Source organism: Giraffa tippelskirchi, chromosome 9 (genome assembly GCF_054371585.1).
Source record: "Giraffa tippelskirchi isolate mGirTip1 chromosome 9, T2T-mGirTip1v1.2.pri, whole genome shotgun sequence".
Classification (NCBI taxonomy): Eukaryota; Metazoa; Chordata; class Mammalia; order Artiodactyla; family Giraffidae; genus Giraffa; species Giraffa tippelskirchi.
Window position 1 is genome coordinate 47,019,593 of NC_137283.1, and position 17,380 is coordinate 47,036,972.

At 57.3% G+C, this 17,380-nt stretch overlaps 1 protein-coding gene and 1 long non-coding RNA gene across 3 annotated transcripts in view; one reads left to right on the plus strand and one right to left on the minus strand.

Moving 5' to 3' along the window:
* The first annotated feature begins 237 nt into the window (after positions 1-237).
* Positions 238-17,350, plus strand: LOC145519987 (uncharacterized). Its single transcript, XR_014064103.1, has 10 exons — positions 238-422; positions 1,983-2,062; positions 6,550-6,728; positions 7,459-7,596; positions 9,421-10,307; positions 10,479-10,818; positions 12,680-12,768; positions 15,768-16,332; positions 16,423-16,630; positions 17,028-17,350. It is a non-coding gene; the product is annotated as an uncharacterized LOC145519987 (long non-coding RNA).
* The window catches only part of LOC145519981 (uncharacterized), a 131,387-nt gene continuing 118,524 nt past the window's right edge, over positions 4,518-17,380 (minus strand). For both annotated transcript variants that reach the window (XR_014064092.1, XM_081525331.1), the window contains 3 exons: positions 9,561-9,772; positions 7,390-7,466; positions 4,518-5,893 (listed from right to left, as the gene is read on the minus strand). Coding sequence is in view for 1 of the 2 variants with exons in the window: in XM_081525331.1 (XP_081381457.1) it covers positions 9,718-9,772 (55 nt within the window). In the remaining variant the exon portion in view is untranslated. The remainder of the gene's footprint in view (positions 5,894-7,389; positions 7,467-9,560; positions 9,773-17,380) is intronic.

Genomic DNA, 17,380 nt, shown 5'->3' on the forward strand with positions numbered 1-17,380 from the left:
CAGCCTCTGCAGGTTCCACGTGGGAGCAGAGGCTGACAAGAGGAGCCTGTGTTCAGTCCCGGTGAACAGTGAGCCTGGGGAGCTGCTCTTCTACCTGGGTGGGGGAAGAGCTTCAGGCTGGAGTCAGGCCTCAGGCTCTGCCTTTGGTCAAGCTGTGTGACCTCAACATGGTGATGTAACCTCTCTGAGCCTCAGGTTCTTGTGTCAGGTAACAGTGGTGACCACCCCACCAGGTAGGCACGCAACAGAGGCCCATGGCTCCCTGGCCCACCCATCCCTCTAGGAGGATGGAGCCTGCTGTAGATGGGCAAGAGGCTGATGGCTCAGGACGTTTCAGAATCCCCAGGAACCTGCTGCAGTCCTCCACGTGGCCCTGCTAGTATATAGAAGAACCTGGGAGTCTTGCTGGTCTAAACTGTCAGGTAAGTTCCTCAGCTGCCTCAGGAGGTCATGGTTCCCAGTCTCTGAAGGCTTTTTTTTTTTTTTTTTTAAAGGAGATATGGTTTATCTATTTATTTAATATTTATTTGGCTGTGCCCGGTCTTAGTTGCGGCATGTGGGATCTTTCATTGTGGTATTCAGACTTTCAGTTGCATCACATGGGGATCTAGTTCCCCAGCTAGGGATCGAGCTGGGCCTCCTACACTGGGATCGTGGAGTCTTGGCCAGTGGACCACCGGGGAAGTCGCCCTGGAGGCCTTTAGGGAGAGTCTGAGCGGCCCCAAGTCAGCTTGCTCAGGGGGGGACACAGCTTGTGAGCCAGGCTTGTCTGTCCCTCCCAGGCTGGCTGCCCTGCCCCTGATGAGACATCAGCTGCCTTATTGTGGTCGGTGGAGCTGGAGCTTCCAGGTGTTGGGGCTATGGCAATTCGAGTAGCCAGTCCAGGCGAGGTCCTCTCCAGAGACCCAGGGTGCCCCTTGCGGAGGACAACAGGACAGGAGCAGGGTCTCCAAGGCATTGTGTGCCAGCTCTGCCCACAGACCAGGCAAGGGTTGCCACCCATCACGTCTTCAGTTTATACCAGGATCGAGTTTTTAATTTTTCTCTGAAATCTCCCTTCCTCAGTGAGAAAAAATGTGGGTTTGAGAGTCTGTTAAGGATTTGGGAAATGGCCTGGGAGGTTGTAGTGTGATATTTTCCCCACCACCATTATCAGATGCAAACAGTCTAGAAAGAGTTGCTTACCCCACCACCCCCAACAGCACACAGCTTGTCTGGTGGGATAGTATCGGCATGTCCGGGGACAGTCTGACCTGGGCTTCCCCAGATGGAAGGGGACAGAGCTGTGGCCTGGGCTCTCTGGGAGGGCTTGGCACAAGGGGTTGGACCAGGGCCTCCTGAGGGGTTTTCTGCCACACTCGCCTGCCTTGATGGAGTCATCACCCAGGCCTGGCACAGGGGAGAAGGATGGTTCTTGGAGAGCTGTCTTTGTCTTTGAAACATCACCGAGACCTGCCGCCTCCAAGCCCAGGGGTCAGTGTGAGTGGCCAGGCTGAGGCAGTGTGTGGGGTCTCAACTAGGCAGTGCTGGCTGTGCTGGTGGCTGACAGGTCTGGCTATGGGGGATTCTTACAAGCGGTTGGCGGCTGGGAACGTGAGGTGACTTGGCCTGGTTGGGGGCCACATGATGGCCTTTCTTGTGGTCTCCCCAAATGACACTCCCTGCTAGCCCTCCCCAGCAGCTCCCCTGTGGCTGGGGCTCTTACCAGTCTCCTAGTCGTGCTGCCAAGCTCAGAAGCAGTCCTCTGGAAATGTAAATGCCTCAGCTTAGCTTCATCTCTCCTAATTTTGGATTTTGGTAACTGAGATTCCAGAAAACTAAACTACAGGGTTTTTTTTTTTTTTTGGCTAGGAAGATGTTTTTAGGCTAGGGGGCTTTTGTTAGGAAGTACGTCTTCATGGAAGATCCCAACCCCACACCCCCATCCCTTCATGCTCTAATTTTCCTGCCATGTGGAATGAAAGAAGTGTCTCTGACTTAAGTTGCAGCCACCTACCTACCCTTTGCCAGATTCCAGGAATGGATCTGTACTTCCTGCCAGAGAAACCAAGAGGCAGGTCAGGTAAGCTCCAAACCAAGCCAGAAAGCAGCAGCAGAGTCCAACCCCTGCCTGTGGCAAGCCCACCACCCTTCACTCCTGAGGCACCTCTCCCAGCATCCCAGACAGACTAAGTGCCGATGGGTCCCCACAGACCTGTGTCCCTCTAGAGACTTGAGGGGCATGAGCCAGCCTGTCCTGGAGACTCTGCCACCCTTACTTAACATCCAACAGCATCCTTGTCCCTGGTCCCCTGATCTCCACGGGGGTGCGCTGCTTGAGAGCAGGCAGGGCAGGGCAGTCAAGGGCCCCTGACCCACTGCCACAGTCCGCTCTGCCCTCCTGCTAGCTCCGTGACCTTAGATGAGTTCAGTAACCTTGTGGAGACAGTTTGTGAGCTAGTTCCTGATGCATCAGGCACAGAAGGTGCCCAGAGCGAGTGTGCTCAGTGTGTGGCTGGAGATAGACTTCTGGGGGCTCGGACCCCTTCCCCAGAACTTGGCCTACGTCCAGGAGGACGCAGTCTGATGGTCCCAGAGTCGTGCTGGCTCTGAAGTTCTCTGTGGCCAGAGTTCTGGTCTCTTGACCCCATGGCCGCTGCCATGGTCATCCCCAGTGGTGGTGAGGGAGCTGGGCTGGCAGACAGCCCCCCCACCCCCACCCGAGAAGGCAGGCCCTCCAAGGCCGCCACTCGGGCCAGCACAGGCTTGGGGGTGGGCGTTTGTGATTGCCGGGAATCCCGGAAACCCAGCCCACTGAGCAGGCGCAAGGGTGGTGAGTCACACTGTCCCGGCTCGTCATTAACCTCATCTTCCTAAATGATCTGCTCAAGATGAGCCCCTGATGGCTCCAGCCTTCATGGGTGTGTGGTCATTTAAGGGGCACAGACCTCAGCCCCAGAGTTTTCTCCAAGCACCCCCTCCACCCCACCCTGCTCCAGGCTGCCAAGGAGGGAACCACGTTGCCAAAGCAGCAGTGGCAGACTGAAGGCCCGAGCTCACTTCCTGTGAGCACCACCCTGATACCAAGCCTTGTCCTGTTGCTGGGTGGGCTCGAGCCCACCCCAGCACCCCGGGCTCACTCTCAGTCACTCTGGGGAAGTCTCTCTAGAGGCCCAGAACATGGGGCCCTCACAGCCAGGCTCAAGGATGAGCCTGGAGCCAGGCCAGACAGCTTGGGGCAAAGCCATTAGGAAGCTTCTGTGCCAGCCCCTCCTCCGGCTGGGAGCTGCTGTGTGGAAACACTCTCCCAAGAACCTATTTATAGAGCAAGGCTGAGCATGGTTTCACTTCAGGTGAGGCCACCTTGAACCCCCTCTGCTTGGGCGTGCTGCTGTGACAGGAACCTCGACCCCTGCCCCGCACTCTCTCCTACCACCCATGAGAAACCTGAGCACTGCTAGATGAGGGCCCTGGGCAGGAGAGGAAGTCCTGTCCTGCAGCTTCCGTTTCTCAGTCCGAAGCTGCTCTTTCAGGCACGAATACTTGTTTCTGAAAGTGGGACTTTGACTCTCTCTTGGGTGCTCAGTGGGCAGATGCCTGGCCTGTAGGAGCCAGCTGGGGTCTGTGGTGTCACTCAGCCACACACACTGACAGCTCCTGGCCTCCCCATCCTCCAGCTAGGCACCTGGCCTCAGCTCTGGAGTGGAGACTGACTGCGGAACCATGGCCGCCCCTATAGGCACCTGGGGCCCACATTCACCCAGTCCATGCTGTTCTCCTGGTCTCAGACCTGGCTAAGGGCACTGGTGCCCTGCAGATGCTCTGCTCAGCTGGCCTCTCCTCCAGACCTCTGCCTTTCCTCTGCTAGGTTCAGCCCAGTGACGTGCCTTGACCTGGCAGGTCTCTTAGGAACCAGCCAGCTCCCCCAGAAGCTCCTATGACGCCCCACCCACCTCTGCTCTGAACCCCTCAAACTGACCCCAGCCAGAGTCACCCAAGGATATACCCTTACGCCCAAGGTGCGGCTGGGAGCGCTGATTGTGTTCCCCAGGGCCAGCACCCCCACCCTCAGCTCAGTCCCCAGAATTGGTCTCCATGGCAGCTGCTCTCCTGGATTGGCTCTCCTAGAAGCCTCTGGGACTTGGAGCAGGAGAAGCAACGTAATTAGTCTTCCCAGACCTTCAGGCAGCAGCTCACGTGTGCCTGTTAACTAGGAACAGAAAGTGCTTCCTGTCCTGGAGGCCTGGGCTGGCCTGAGTCTGGGCTGCTGCAGTGGGGCTTCTTGGCCCCAACTGTGAAGTTAACCTTTGCTCCCCGGATGGCCTTGGTTCTGAGATTGGGTCCAGTTCGCCCTCACAGTTGGGATGTGCTTAGGAATAGGTCCATTTGTGAGGTTTCCACAAGGATGCCTATGCCCTTTGAAACATATCCCAAAGTCTCCTTTTTTTTTTTTCCAGTTCTAATATTTTCTTAATGAAGTAGTTGATTGATAATGTTAATTTCTGCTGTATAGCAAAGTGATTCAGTTATATATATTCTTTTTTTTTTCCATTGTGGTTTATCAAGGGATACTGAATATAATTCTGTGTGCTACAGTAGGACCTCGTTGTTTATCCATTCTATATATAAAAGCTTACATCTGCTAACCCCAGCCTCCCACGCCAGTTCTCCCCCAGCCCCTTCCCCCTTGGCAACCACCGCTTGGTTCTAGGTTCATTTGTGTCATGTTGTAGATTCCACATAGAAGTGATGTCATGTGGTATTTGTCTTTCTCTGACTTACTTCACATAGTATGATAATCTCTAGTTGTGTCCATGTAGCTCTGCACACAGCATCATTTCGTTCTTTTTTCTCCAGTTTATTAATTTGGCTGCACCAGGTCTTCTTGTGGCACGCGGGGTCTTCTAGTTGCAGCATGCAAGATCTAGTTCCCTGACCGGGGATCGAACCCAGGCCCCCTACGTTGGGAACACAGAGTGTTAGCTGTTGGACCACCAAGGAAGTCCCTCATTCTTTTTTATGGCTGAGTAGTGGTCCCCTGTGTGTGTGTATACCACATCTCTACCCATTTATCTGTTGATGAACAGTTAGGCTGTTTCCATGTCCTGGCTATTGTGAATAGTGCTGCTATGAACACAGGTGGTGGTGGTGTTTGTTTAGGTGCTGAGTCATGTCCAACTCTGTGCAATCCCATGGACTGTAGCCGCCAGGCTCCCCTGTCCATGGGATTCTCCAGGCAAGAATACTGGAGTGGGTTGCCATTTCCTTCTCCAGGGGATCTTCCTGACCCAGGGATCGAACATGCATTTCCTGCATTGCAGGTGGAGTCTGTACCACTGAGCCACCTGGGAAGCCCAAACATGGGTTTGCATATATCTTTTTGAATTAGAGTTTTTTCTGGATACAGGCCCAGAGTGGGATTGCTGGATCATATGGTAATTCTTAGTTTTCTGAGGAACCTCCATACTGTTCCATAACGGCTACACATTCCCACCAACAGTGTAGGCGGATTCCCTTTTCTCCACACCCTCTTCAGCATTTACTGTTTGCAGACTTTTTGATGATGGCCATTCTGACTGCTGTGAGGTGATATCTCATTGTGGTTTTAATTTGCGTTTCTCTAATAATCAGCGATATTGAACATCTTTTCATGTGTCTGTTGGCCCTCTATATTTCTTCCCAGGATCTTCTGTTGGGTTAATTGCCTCTGGTTTAGGGGAACCTCAGCTCTGGAGGCCCCTCTTGAGGGGCCGGGGCTTAATCCGAGGCAGGTTAGGTGAGAATCTGCCCAGCACTTGGAGTGAGCCCCCCTGGCCAGACCTGCTGAGATGAGGCTTGCTCCTTTCCTGCCTGGTCTGTTTCTGCCATTGGCCCACTCCATCTATTCTCAGCATAGCAGCCACAGTCAGCCAAGCTGTAAGATTAAAAAATAATAAATAATAAAAAGAAAACTTGTAAGCTAGCTCATGCCAGCCCTGCTGTACCCCTTCCAGCAGTTCCCCAGCCTCCTTTAAGTACAGGCCACAATGCTCACCGCAGCCAGGAGGCCCTACTCAAGCTTGCCTGTTGCCCAACCCTCATCTCCTACTAGCCTCCAGCCACCCCTCAGGCCCCTCCAGCCACACCAGCCTCCTCAGTGTTCCTCAGACACACCAGGAACATTCCAGCCCCAGGGCCTTTGCACCTGCTCTTCTACTGCCAGGAGTGCTCTGACTTCACCTCTCTGCCTTGGTCTGCCCATCCCCAACATGGGGTGAGAACAGTAGAGGCCTGTAGGGATGCTGGGAAGATGTGCTGAGACTGTTCACACAAGGCTGCAAGAACAGGCTTTGTCCCAACAGGGCTCCAGTGCATGGCCTGGGGAGGTGGCTGTAAGTAGGAGCTAAAGGGCCGGGCCCCCATCATCCATTCCTGCGGGCCAGCTAGCTGGATACAAGACCTACTGCAGGCCTGGCCCTGGTTGGCCCGCTGGAATCCTGGGGTTCAACCAGTGCTCCTGGGAGGGAGACCCATTGTACTCCATGAGGCCCTCCCGTCTGCTCCCTAACTGCCACGGCTCTCTCTCATTAGACACCCCACTCCACATGCCAACATGGATCCTACAGAGCCTTTTCCTATGAGGCTTCTAGCCACCAGGCCAATCTGAGTGCCCAGGAATGGCCCCCACTGGACAGGGAGGGCAGGAGGAGCAGCCAGCCCACATGCCAGGCCTGCTTGCCCGCCCACGAGCCTGGAGGATGAGCTGACAGGTCAGTGGCCTCGCTGCGCCCAGGGCTCTCCAGTGGGGTCGGGGTAGCTGGGCTGAGTTTGAATGAGCATCTTGTGCTGGCTGGCTGGGGAGGGGCTTCCTCACGCCCCTGTGGGCCCACCCACCCACCTGGTTCTATCCTGCTCTTAATGGCTCAGAATCCCAGTCCAGAGGGTCAGGGATTTGGGGCTTTTTCTGCCTGAAGGAGAGAAGTGGGCCCTGTAAGGGGTCTTTCCTGCCGCTGCCACCCTTCCCCACTCCACCCCCGCAGATTGCTGGCTCGGGCCCTCCTGCAGGGGCTGGGAGCCTGGCAGTCACCTTGTGCGGGGAGGGCACCAGGACTTGTGAGGATAGTCTTCCCTCCTCTGGCCTCCGCTCTCCCTCCCTCGGTGTCTCCCTCCCTGTCCTCCTCCAAACACATGGTTCCAATCCCCTCTCAGGCCCCTCTACCCCTCCCCAGCCCCTTCCCATTTCCTCTCAGAGGCCCTCACTTGCATGTGGAACTCATTAGAAGCCCCTCAGGGCTGGTAACACAACTCTTGGGGAGGGGGGCCTTGTCCACAGCCCCCATGCTGAGAGGAGCAGCCTCCCTGTGCAGCCTTGAGCTAGAAACCACAGGAGCTGCGCTGGTTGGGGGAAGTGTGGCCAGGCATCCGGCTCACCTCTGTCCAGTGCCCATTTAATCATCCTGGCCTCCCCTGGAGCCGGGATGACTTCCGGTCCCACTGCAGCATTGGACCTGCTGGTGAAAAGCAGACATCAGAGCACCTGGGGCAGATCACAGGGAGAATGCAGGGTTCTGAGCAGCTCTTGATGACCTTCAGCCTCTCATGTGAAGACAGGAAGGGAAGTCCAGGGAAGAGAACTTGGTATGAGCAGCCACTGGACAACATAAAGCCATTTTCTCTGCTGAAGGACAGGCTGAGGGCAGTGCCATGGGTTGGGAGTGGAGGTTATGCAAAAAACGGATGCTGTGGTCCCTGGAGTTTGGGAAATGCCAGGTGTGGCCAAAATTAAGCCTGCTGTGTCCCTGCAGGACTTCTCAGAGCCTTTAACACACCCTGATGCTCTGCAGTCAGGGCCAGAGTTCAGAGTGTTTCGCAGACATCTGACCACGTGACCCTCTATCCAGGTATGCTTGGTGAGACTAGCATTCTGTGGATCCCACTTTGGACAGCTCTACAGGCAGAGCCCTGAGGAGGCAGGAGGCATGGGTCAAAGCCCCCTGCTAGGAAAGGCTCCCCGAGGGTCAGAGCAGGGGCTGCTGTCTGCCAAGACTGAGCAAAGAGTGGGAAGTGAATGGTAGTCAGCTAAGGAAGGGTGTGCAGGGGGCCAGTGTGACCGAGACTTGGAGGGAGGGCCGGGCTTGAACTGTGCCAGGGCCCTGGTGATGCCCACTCCCTCCCTGCCCTTCCCCATGGGAGCTGGGTGGGCAGGTGTGGGCACTGAGGCATGAGGCTGGGGACAGGGCCTTCCCCATCCCACATCAGCCTCAGCTCAGGCAGCCACCCACTCCAGGTTCAGAAGAGTTGCTGTCTCCTCTGCCTCCCTTCCTGTTGGCGCCACAGCCTCTCTGCTCAGAGTCCATGCTGCCCACACTCCACAGCACAGCTGCATACCAGCCCCAGTCCCGAGCCTCTGCTCCAGGAGCCCTTCCCACAAGGGACACTGCCCTGAGGGTCCTCTCCCCACTGTCCAGGCACAAGAGGACTGAGCAGGGGAAACGTGTGCTCAGCCCTGGGCCGTACCCTTCCCAAGCGCTTTTCCTCCTTCCTTGTGTGGTGTTCTGTATGTACCCCAGTCTACAGAGGAGGAAACAGGCCTGGAGTGGGGAGGCTGCTGGTGGAGTCAGCATTACAGCCAGGCCCCTCGGTCAGGCTGGCATCTCCACTCCTCCCATTCCTGCAGCCCACCATGCGTGGGGCCGGTTGGGAGTCTGTGCCCAGCGCCTTAGGCCAAAGAAGCCCCTCCCTCTGATAATCCAGGGTAGAACCCTCCTGGCTCTCCCACACCCCTGAGAGTTAAGAGTAGTAGGCAAAGGTATTGCCCCCCACTTTTAGATGGAGAGGCTGGGCACCTCCAGGGGCCAGCCAAGTCCACAGCAGCACCCCAGATCTGAAGGTTCCAGCTCCTCCACTGTGGGTGCTCTGTGTCCCAATAGTGTTCATGGCCTGAGGAATCCAGCCACTTCCCAACCTGAGTTCATGGTCTGGCCTAGTGGTTCTGGGGAAGGTTTTTATTTTGTGGTGTTGTAATTTGGCTGTGCCAAAATTTTGTCGGGGTGTTTGTTGCTGCATACAAACTCAGTTGCGGCATGTGGGATCATCCATGACCAGGCATTGAACCTGGGCCCCCTGCGTTGGGAGTGTAGTCTTAGCCACTGACTGCCAGGGAAGTCCCACTGGGGAGGTTTTGACAGGGGGCTCCAGCTCTGGCCAAACTGCGCTCAATGCCTCACCCCCACGAGCCCCAGTCTCAGAGCCAATGCTCTGGCTCAGGCCAGAGGGCTGTGCTGTCAGGCCATGGGGTCAGGGCAGTGCTGGCTTCTAGCTGGAGACTGCATAAGCCACAGTGAGGGGCAGGGACATGAGCAGGGGCCCGTAAGCAGGGTTGGCCCCTGGTCCTCCCTGTGACCACCTCCGAGGGCCCCACCAGGAACTCTGAGACTCCACTGGTCCCTCCTCTCTTCGCAGGGGACCCTAGTCTTTGCAGGGATGGAGTGCCTAGGTTTGGGGGCACATGCCGCTGTGGCAGGAGTAGGGCTGGGTGAGGCCACACCAAGAACAGGAGTTCCCCAGACTGTTTCCTAGTGCAAGCACCCATGCCTGCTTACCTGTGAACACAGGACATTCAGCACCAGGCGGCTACTGGACAGCTGAGCCCATGTGGAAATACGTGCTGGCCATGAAACCTGCGATGGGGCTGAGCACTCAGGCCTCAACCCAGCAACCTCACGTCAGGACCAGGTTGTTTCAGCAGCCTCATCGTGGTCATGTGACACTGATCGCCATCACTGCCACTGTCAGGGCCTCATGGGAGGGATTCCTGAAAAACAGGGTGTGTGGGCCGATGGGGAGCGGACCAGACAGGCCCAGGCTGGCAGCAGGCAGATGCTAATGAGGCAGTTGGACCTGGCAGCTACAGAGAGACCTACCAGGCACCGCCCCTTGGCCCACCAGAAGCGCCCATCCCAGGCCCCTGGCACATCCGCCCGCCAGGTGCCCTGGGAATTCCCAGCCGCCTCCACCCTCCCAACCTGAAAGGTTGGATTTACTTCACTGTCAGGAGCCTGCCACTGCTAGCTATCCTACTCGAAAAACCATAGCTGGTTTGGGCAAGACAGACCAGCGCACCACCCCAGACTCCATCACTGCTCCTTGCCTTTGCTCCAGCTGAGAATGACTGCCAGAGGTACCCTCCGGCCACCTTCCCCCCCCAACCCCACCCCTCGCCCCAGCAAAACATCGGAGCTCCAGGCCCTTCCTTGCAGTGGTGGCCTCAGAAAGGATCAGCAGGAGGCCAAGGGTGACACGGTGGCTGCTGCACCCCAGGAGCCCTGGCTTCCATCCCTGAGCCCCAGGTGGGCTCATGTGGTGCTGCCCACAACCCTGAAGTATCGTAGAACTGAAAGGGGAGATCAGCCTACGGCAGAGGTCCTGGGGAGGGGTGTGTGAGAGGAGAGGGCTCACCTTCACCCACAACTTTGGGGCAGGGGACCCGCTGAGCCCTTGTCTTCTCCACCTTCCTCCAGGCTGCAAGGAAATCAGAGCTCGCCACTGCTTTCTCGGGGCTGTTGAGCTGTTCCTCCTGGCCCTCTAGGGGTGACCTCAGTTTCAACATACAGGGCTTCCCCACCCAGTCCAGCCCCTCTTCCAGGCTCGCGAATGGTGGTGTCCAGGATTGGAACCCAGACTTGGGACTTGAGGGACCCCCTGGGTCCACCGGGAGTGGGAGTTTGGGCTCAGTCTACAGAGGGAGGATGAGATGCCCCGGGTCGGGCGGTGGCACGCGCGCTCTGAAACAGGGAGACCGAACCACCAGCCTCAGGACGGCCTGCCAGGGTCGGTGGGAGCAGGAGCCACCCCATCATGGTAAGGAGACATCCCACTCCGGGCAGCCCATGCAGGACAGGCTGAGGCCCAAGTGAGGAATGAATGGAAGTGAGAGGTTTCTGGGATCCTCCAGTGTGGCAGAGAAGGGCCAGAGGCATTTTAAGTCACAGGACTGTGCTCGTGGCTGATGACCCAAGTCCAAAAGGAAGTCGGATCCCTATTCTGACTCAGCCACCTCTGGTGCCCACTGTGGCTCTGGAGGCCGGGCAGGGGCTGAGGGGAGGATAAGCATGCAGTCACTTAGACCAGTGAGTGCTAAGGCCCTACAGAGACAGCAGGCGGGGTTCCATAGGGGCCTGGGCCGGGGGCGGGCAGTGGGGAAGTGCAGGGCGGAGGATCCTGGACCCTGAGGGGAGGCGGGAGAGGGGCCGCACCAGATCACTGAGGCCACGCTGGTCTGTGCCCAGACGTGGGAGGATTCAGAGCTGGGAAGGACCAGATCTTCTCAGAAGATCCTTCTGGCTGCTGGGTGGGGAGTGGACTGTGGAGGTGGAGCAGGGGCAGGGAAGGAGGCTAGTGAAATGGTCCAGGGGAGACGGGAAGGCCTGGACTGTGGAGCCACAGTGGACAGATTCTGGGTCGTGGGAAGAATTAGCCATAGAAGCGAGCATTGGATAGCACACATACCCTCTCCTTGCTCACGACCCAGGTCTGTCCCCTACCCTGCCAGTGAGAGTCCCCTGCCATGTCAGTGATGGGAAAGAGCTGGTAGAGCAAGGGGCTCCCTGTAGAGATCAGAGCCACCTGGGCACCACTGGGCTGGGGGAAAGACGCTCTGGTTCTTAGTCTGGGGCCCAGCCCCCTGCCCAGCTGGGGCTGTAACCATGGACCTTAGTTTCCCCATTGGTCAAAAGAGTTGACAGCCCTCCCAGGGCTGGTGCAAAGCTTAAACATGACACCAGAAGGAAACAAGCCTTGAGAGTATCAGGGAGACTACAGGGGCCTGTGTGTGGGAGCCCCAGGCAGGCATATCTGCCCTTCCCACTCACTTTTGTGTGTTTCCTTGCCATCACCTGGGCCACCATGACTCACTGCAGGCGCCGTGGGTAAGTGAGTTAACTGGTTGGGGTTGGAGCCAGAGCCTTAGGTAAGGCATTCCCTTCCTAGGCCTCGGTTTCCTCATCTGTAAGATGGACAGACAAGCCCTGCTTTGCTCACATCACTGGGGAACCTGGGGTGGTGCAGGGCCAAGGAGGTGAGCGCTGCACTGGCATGAGGGCAAACAGGGTACAGCCTTTGTGCTGGGACCAGGCCTGCTGGACATCAGTCCCAGGTCAGCCAGCCATGAGCAGGGCTTGAAATGTTCAAGTTGTCTATGCTGACCAGCCCAGTGGACACCCCCCTCCCACTTCTTGAGGGGAACCCCAGGCCTGAGAGAGCTTGGAGTCAGGTGGGGTCATGAGAAAGGCCTGGCAAAGGCCTGGCTGGGCCCAGGTCTCTGGGTGATCTCATGGGGACTCTGGTGATGCAGAGGCTCACACAGGGGAGGTTGCAGAGGCAGGATACCCAGCCCTGCTGTACCCAAACTCCTGCAAGCTCAACCGCCCATATGTAGGTAGAGAGTGGAAATGCTGGGCCCTGCAGGGGAGGATTGGGAGCAGGGGCAGAGTCTGCTGAGGTTAAGCAGCACAGACTTCCTGAGGCCATGGCCCCTCCAAAGCTGGAGAGTGGTGTGTGGAATAAGGAAGTGTGTGGAAGCAGGGGTGTTATGTCTGGGGCACCGAGTAGGAAGCAGGAGGAAGTCAGGGTGAAGCGAGCTGGGGGTGGGGACAGAGGCATAGCTGGCCGGCTATGAATTGGGAATTCAGCAAATAGGTTTTATCTCCCTTGACTACCACAGGTAATCAACTGGTTTTGAGGCCTGAGGATGGTTCAGCAAGTGCTGTGATTGACTAGTAATGCCTGCTCAGGAAGAATCACGGCCGAGCGGTGAGTAGTCTACACTCAGGCCGACCCTGTGGGCTGGTGGGTGGCCGGGAAAGCCACACACTCAAATGAGTAGCCCCAGGAATCCACCCGGGGAGGTTGGCCAAGGGCCTGCAGTTGCTGCTGGGTGGGCAGCCGGGAGAGAGAGGATGACATTCGTCTACTCTCCCTCTGAGGTTTCCATGCTCCCTTGTCCAGGACAGGTGCTCAGAAAAGGAGCCTGAATGGGAGGGGAGGCTCCCCACCTCTGCCTTCTCCAGGCACCCTGGGGAGTTCCCAGAGCTCTGCCCTGGCTTCCATCCTGCTGGCTTTTGTCCTCTGGTTCTCCCAGGTGTGAACCACTCTCCCACCCTGCTCCCCAGGGCCTCAACACCTGAGCCGGGCGGGAGGCGGCTGGATAGGCTGGCTCTGCAGTTGCAGAGGTGTCCCAGACAGCAGCCTGTCCGTGCAACACTGCCATCACCAGGGCCTGGCATTCCCCACTGGGAGGCAGGCAGGGATAGATCCTTCCACTCCATCTAGAACTAGTCAGCCCAGAACACCCCAACCCAGGCCAGTAGGGAAGGGCGGGCCCAGGTGACCGTGGATTCCACCAGCCTGTAACAACCCCTCTGGGTTCTCTGTCTGTGGGCACCCCTCTTAACTGGGTGGCAAGTGCCCAGACATACTCTGTTTGCATATCAAAGAGTGTGTGTGCACATGTGTATTGGACATTTCTGCACAAGAGTGCATTTCCACTCTTTACCTACTTCCAGGCGGTTGAGCTTGCAAGAGTTAGGGTACAGCAGGGCTGGGTATCCTGCCTCTGCAACCTCCCCTGTGTGAACAAGTGAACATTTCAAGCCCTGCTCATGACGCAGCCAGGCCTTGCTCATGACCCCACCAGCCCTCTGTTCCAAGCTCTCTCAGGCATGGGGCTCCCCTCAAGAAAGGGGTCTGCTGGGCTGGTCAGCCTGGGCAAGTGAACGTTTCAAGCCCTGCTCACAGCTGGCTGACCTGGGACTGATGTCCAGCAGGCCTGGTCCCAGCACAAAGGCTGTACCCTGTTTGCCCTCACGCCAGTGCAGCGCTCACCTCTTCGGCCCTGCACCACCCCAGGTTGATGTGAGCAAAGCAGGGCTTGTCTGTCCATCTTACAGATGAGGAAACCGAGGCCTAGGAAGGGAATGCCTTATGTAAGGGTCTGACTCCAACCCCAACCAGTTACTGTATTTGTGTATTTTTAAAAAATTATTTTATTTTTGGTTATGTCAGGTCTTAGTTGTGGCGCGTGGGCTCTGTAGTTGTGGCTCACAGGCTTAGTTGCTCCGAGGCATATGGAATCTTAATTCCCCCACCAGGGATCAAATCCTTGTCCCCTGCACTGGAAGGCAGAGCACTGGATCACCAGGGATTTGTGTTCTGTCTGCACACACATCTGTGCCTATGAGCATGTATGTGTAAACACATAGATCTGTGTGTTTGGGCCTGTATTATGTGTCCTTCAGAGTGTGTGTGTGTGTACGTGCACACACACAGATGTGTACAGCCAGGAGTTCTATCCAGAACAGGAGAGTTGCCAGGCCTTTCACAGTCCACTCCTGGCCTGGCTTAGACACTACCTGTTCTGACTGAAACACAGGCAGGGACCTCACCAAGGTATGTGGGAGAAGCTGTCCCAAGGTTCAGGGGCAAGCAGAGAGACTCCTAGTCTGGGTCTTAGGCAGGGTTCTGGCTGGCACATCTCCTCCAGCCTGTGGAGTGGTCCTGGGTAGAGACTGGCTCTGTCACCAGAGCAGGCACCCTGGACTGAAGTGCCCAGCCCCTGCCTCTGCTCAGCTCTCACAGTGGGAAAATCTGCCCATGTGGAAGCTCACCCCAAATCTGTGTGAGGATATGAGGATGTGAGGGCAAGGAACAGACAGCCCTCCCCTCTCCTGCCCGAGCCATTGAAATGTGGTGGCTCATCTCTAAGAAATCCAGGGGCACCAGTAGGGAAAGGAAAATTTGCTTCCAAGATGCTTATTCTTGGTGATAGAGTTCCTGGGTCACCATGCCACATGGACATGGTGGGAGGCGGCTGGGGTGGAGCACACCAGTTCTGTTCAGTTCACATCAGAGCTCCTGCTGTCACAACCAAGCCTTGCCCCTTGGGAAGGCCCCTCCACCGTGTGGTTCTGGGGCCGAATGTGTGCAGACAGGGCGGATGGCTCCAAATGTGTCTATTGGGCTCAGGCCTGGCAACTAAGGGACGAGGGATGAGACAGAGGTGGCAGGAGGAGGAGTGGACTTGGGGAAGGGAGACAGGCCACTGGACATAGAAAGGGAGAGTTTTTTTGGGGGGGGGGCTGTAACTATGACTGTGATAGTCCAGAGCAAAGATGGAGGCAGGGTCTTGGGATCACCTAGCCTAGAGAATCTAGAAGCTGGGATATTCTAGAAGATAAAGGGTGAGTGCAAAAAATGTCCAGGCTGAGGAAAGTGTGTGCAACGGTATGAGGCGTGTGGGAGAAGGGTCTGTTCCGCAGACAACACACCCCACCCACAGCTACTCACTCACCGCCAGGGACCCACCCTGCCCTTCTGGGAGACCCTAATGAGTGGGGCACCTCTTCCAAGGGGCTGCAGGTGAGGAAGGATCTGAACCTGGAAGGGCAGGAAAGGCCACATTCCTGAAAAGGAGGAATGCCTTTGATCCCAAGGCCTGGCCTAGGCCACCTAGTCCCCTCTTCCAGGATCCCTGAGAGGCTCACAGTTGCAGAGCAAGACCTTGGGCAGGGACAGCTCTGGCATCTGCTGTCTGCCCACCGCCCCTTCCCCCAACACCCAGGGGCAACCCTGCTGGGATCACTTTATGCATTGTGTCCAGCTGTTCAAGGCCGGAGGCAGGGCTTCTACTCAGGAACCAAGGCTTTGGGCTCTTCTCCAGCCAGGGTGACGGGCCGGGACCATGCTGCACTTCAGATGGCCAGGCTAATTCTCTTCCACTCCTTTGCTTCCACTGTCACCCCCTCCCTCCCCAGGTGCTGCCCCTTGTCCTGTACTACAGGAGGAAGCCCCCACCCCCAGGGAGTCTTCCCAGTTCCATTCTCACAGGCCTCTCCTCCACGGTGGCTGTCCCTGAGAGGAGTCCAGAGTGGGAAGGAGAATAGGGAACCATCACAAGCTAAGTGTGGGAAGGTGGGGCTCTTTCCCTCTCCTGGGAGGGGCACAGAGCCCCTCTCCGTTGGGCCCCCACTAATGAGAACACTGCTGTAGTCCACACTCTAACAGGCCCCCAACAAGCCCATTGAGGAATGACTCATTGGCGAGGTCCTCTCCCATGTGTGTCTGCTCAGACCTCTCTTTTTTGTCTATTACTTGGTTGCACAGCCCAGCATGTGGGATCTTAGTTCCCTGACAAAGGGGTGGCGCCTGTGGCCCCTTCATTGGAAGCGCAGAGGAGTCAATCCCAGGACTGTTTGAGTGCTGTGTCCATCCCTGCCGACCAGCACCCGGACTACCACCTTCTCGGGCTGACAGATGGACTGTTTGGGCACTGTCGGGCCCAGCACCCTCCCACAATGGGGAGTACTGAGGCGCAGAGAGGTGAGAACCATCACAACGTATCAGCAAGTAGCAGAGCAGAGTGTGCATCTAAGCCCCTCAGGCTCTGCGAGCCCTTTCCACGCGTTCCAGATCCCCAGGCAAGAAGGCGCTGCCCAGCAACCCTAGGACAAGCCTGCGTGGGAGGCCAGAGACCTGCTTTTCCTATCACCTCTCTGGGCCTAGAATCTCGGGTGATAAGACCATCTATGACTGCATACTCTGGTCTTCCCGAAAGTGTAACCGTGGAAGAGATCCCTGCTCCTCTGCGACACACCTGCAGTTGGGATGAAACCTTCAGGTAGATTCTCCTCCGCGAGGAATAAAGGGCGTTAGCGGAGAGGTGGGTAGCGGGGAATGCCGCAGGGCCACTCCTCTACGTGGTCGGAAAGCTCAAGTCCTGCGGGTTCCAGAAGCACGCACTCTGGCAAATCTCAGGCACCACCGCCGTTCATCTCTGACCCCTAACTCCCTCCTTGGATGTAGAGACAGGGTGGCGGGGAGCCGCCCAGCCTCGGGCAGAGTGGGAGGGGTAAGCCCCAAGGAGGTGGGCGCACTCCACCGGGCAGGGAACGGACGGGACGGGCTGCAGCATCAGCCAGGACCTCCCTCCCCGGCGCAGACAGCCCTGACTCTGTAGGGAAAGCGCGGCAGGCCCCGCGCACGCGCGCCGCTCTAGTGGAGCCGCTTTGTTCCAGGGCTACCTGCGGCTCCATTCACCTCCTCCGCGGAGCCAGCCGGCACCCGCAGCCAGTGCCTCTGAGGTCCCGCCCAGCCCGTGCTGGGTGGAACTTTTGGCGGGCCCCGCCTTCCCTCTGCCCCGCTCCTTCGGCTGCGATTGGCGCTCTGCGTGGTGCGTCCCGCCTGTCATTAAAGTTGATTCGTGAGTTGGGAAAGGTGGGAGGAGAAGAGCAGATTTCAGAGGAGGTCCCCTCCCTCCCACCTCGGAACTGTGGAAAAGTCACGTGGCGCTTCACTCCGCGCCTGTCACCACTCTGCTTGTAAAGCTTTCTTAAAGGTCCCGCTGTCTCTTCCCGGGGCCGGTCCTTTT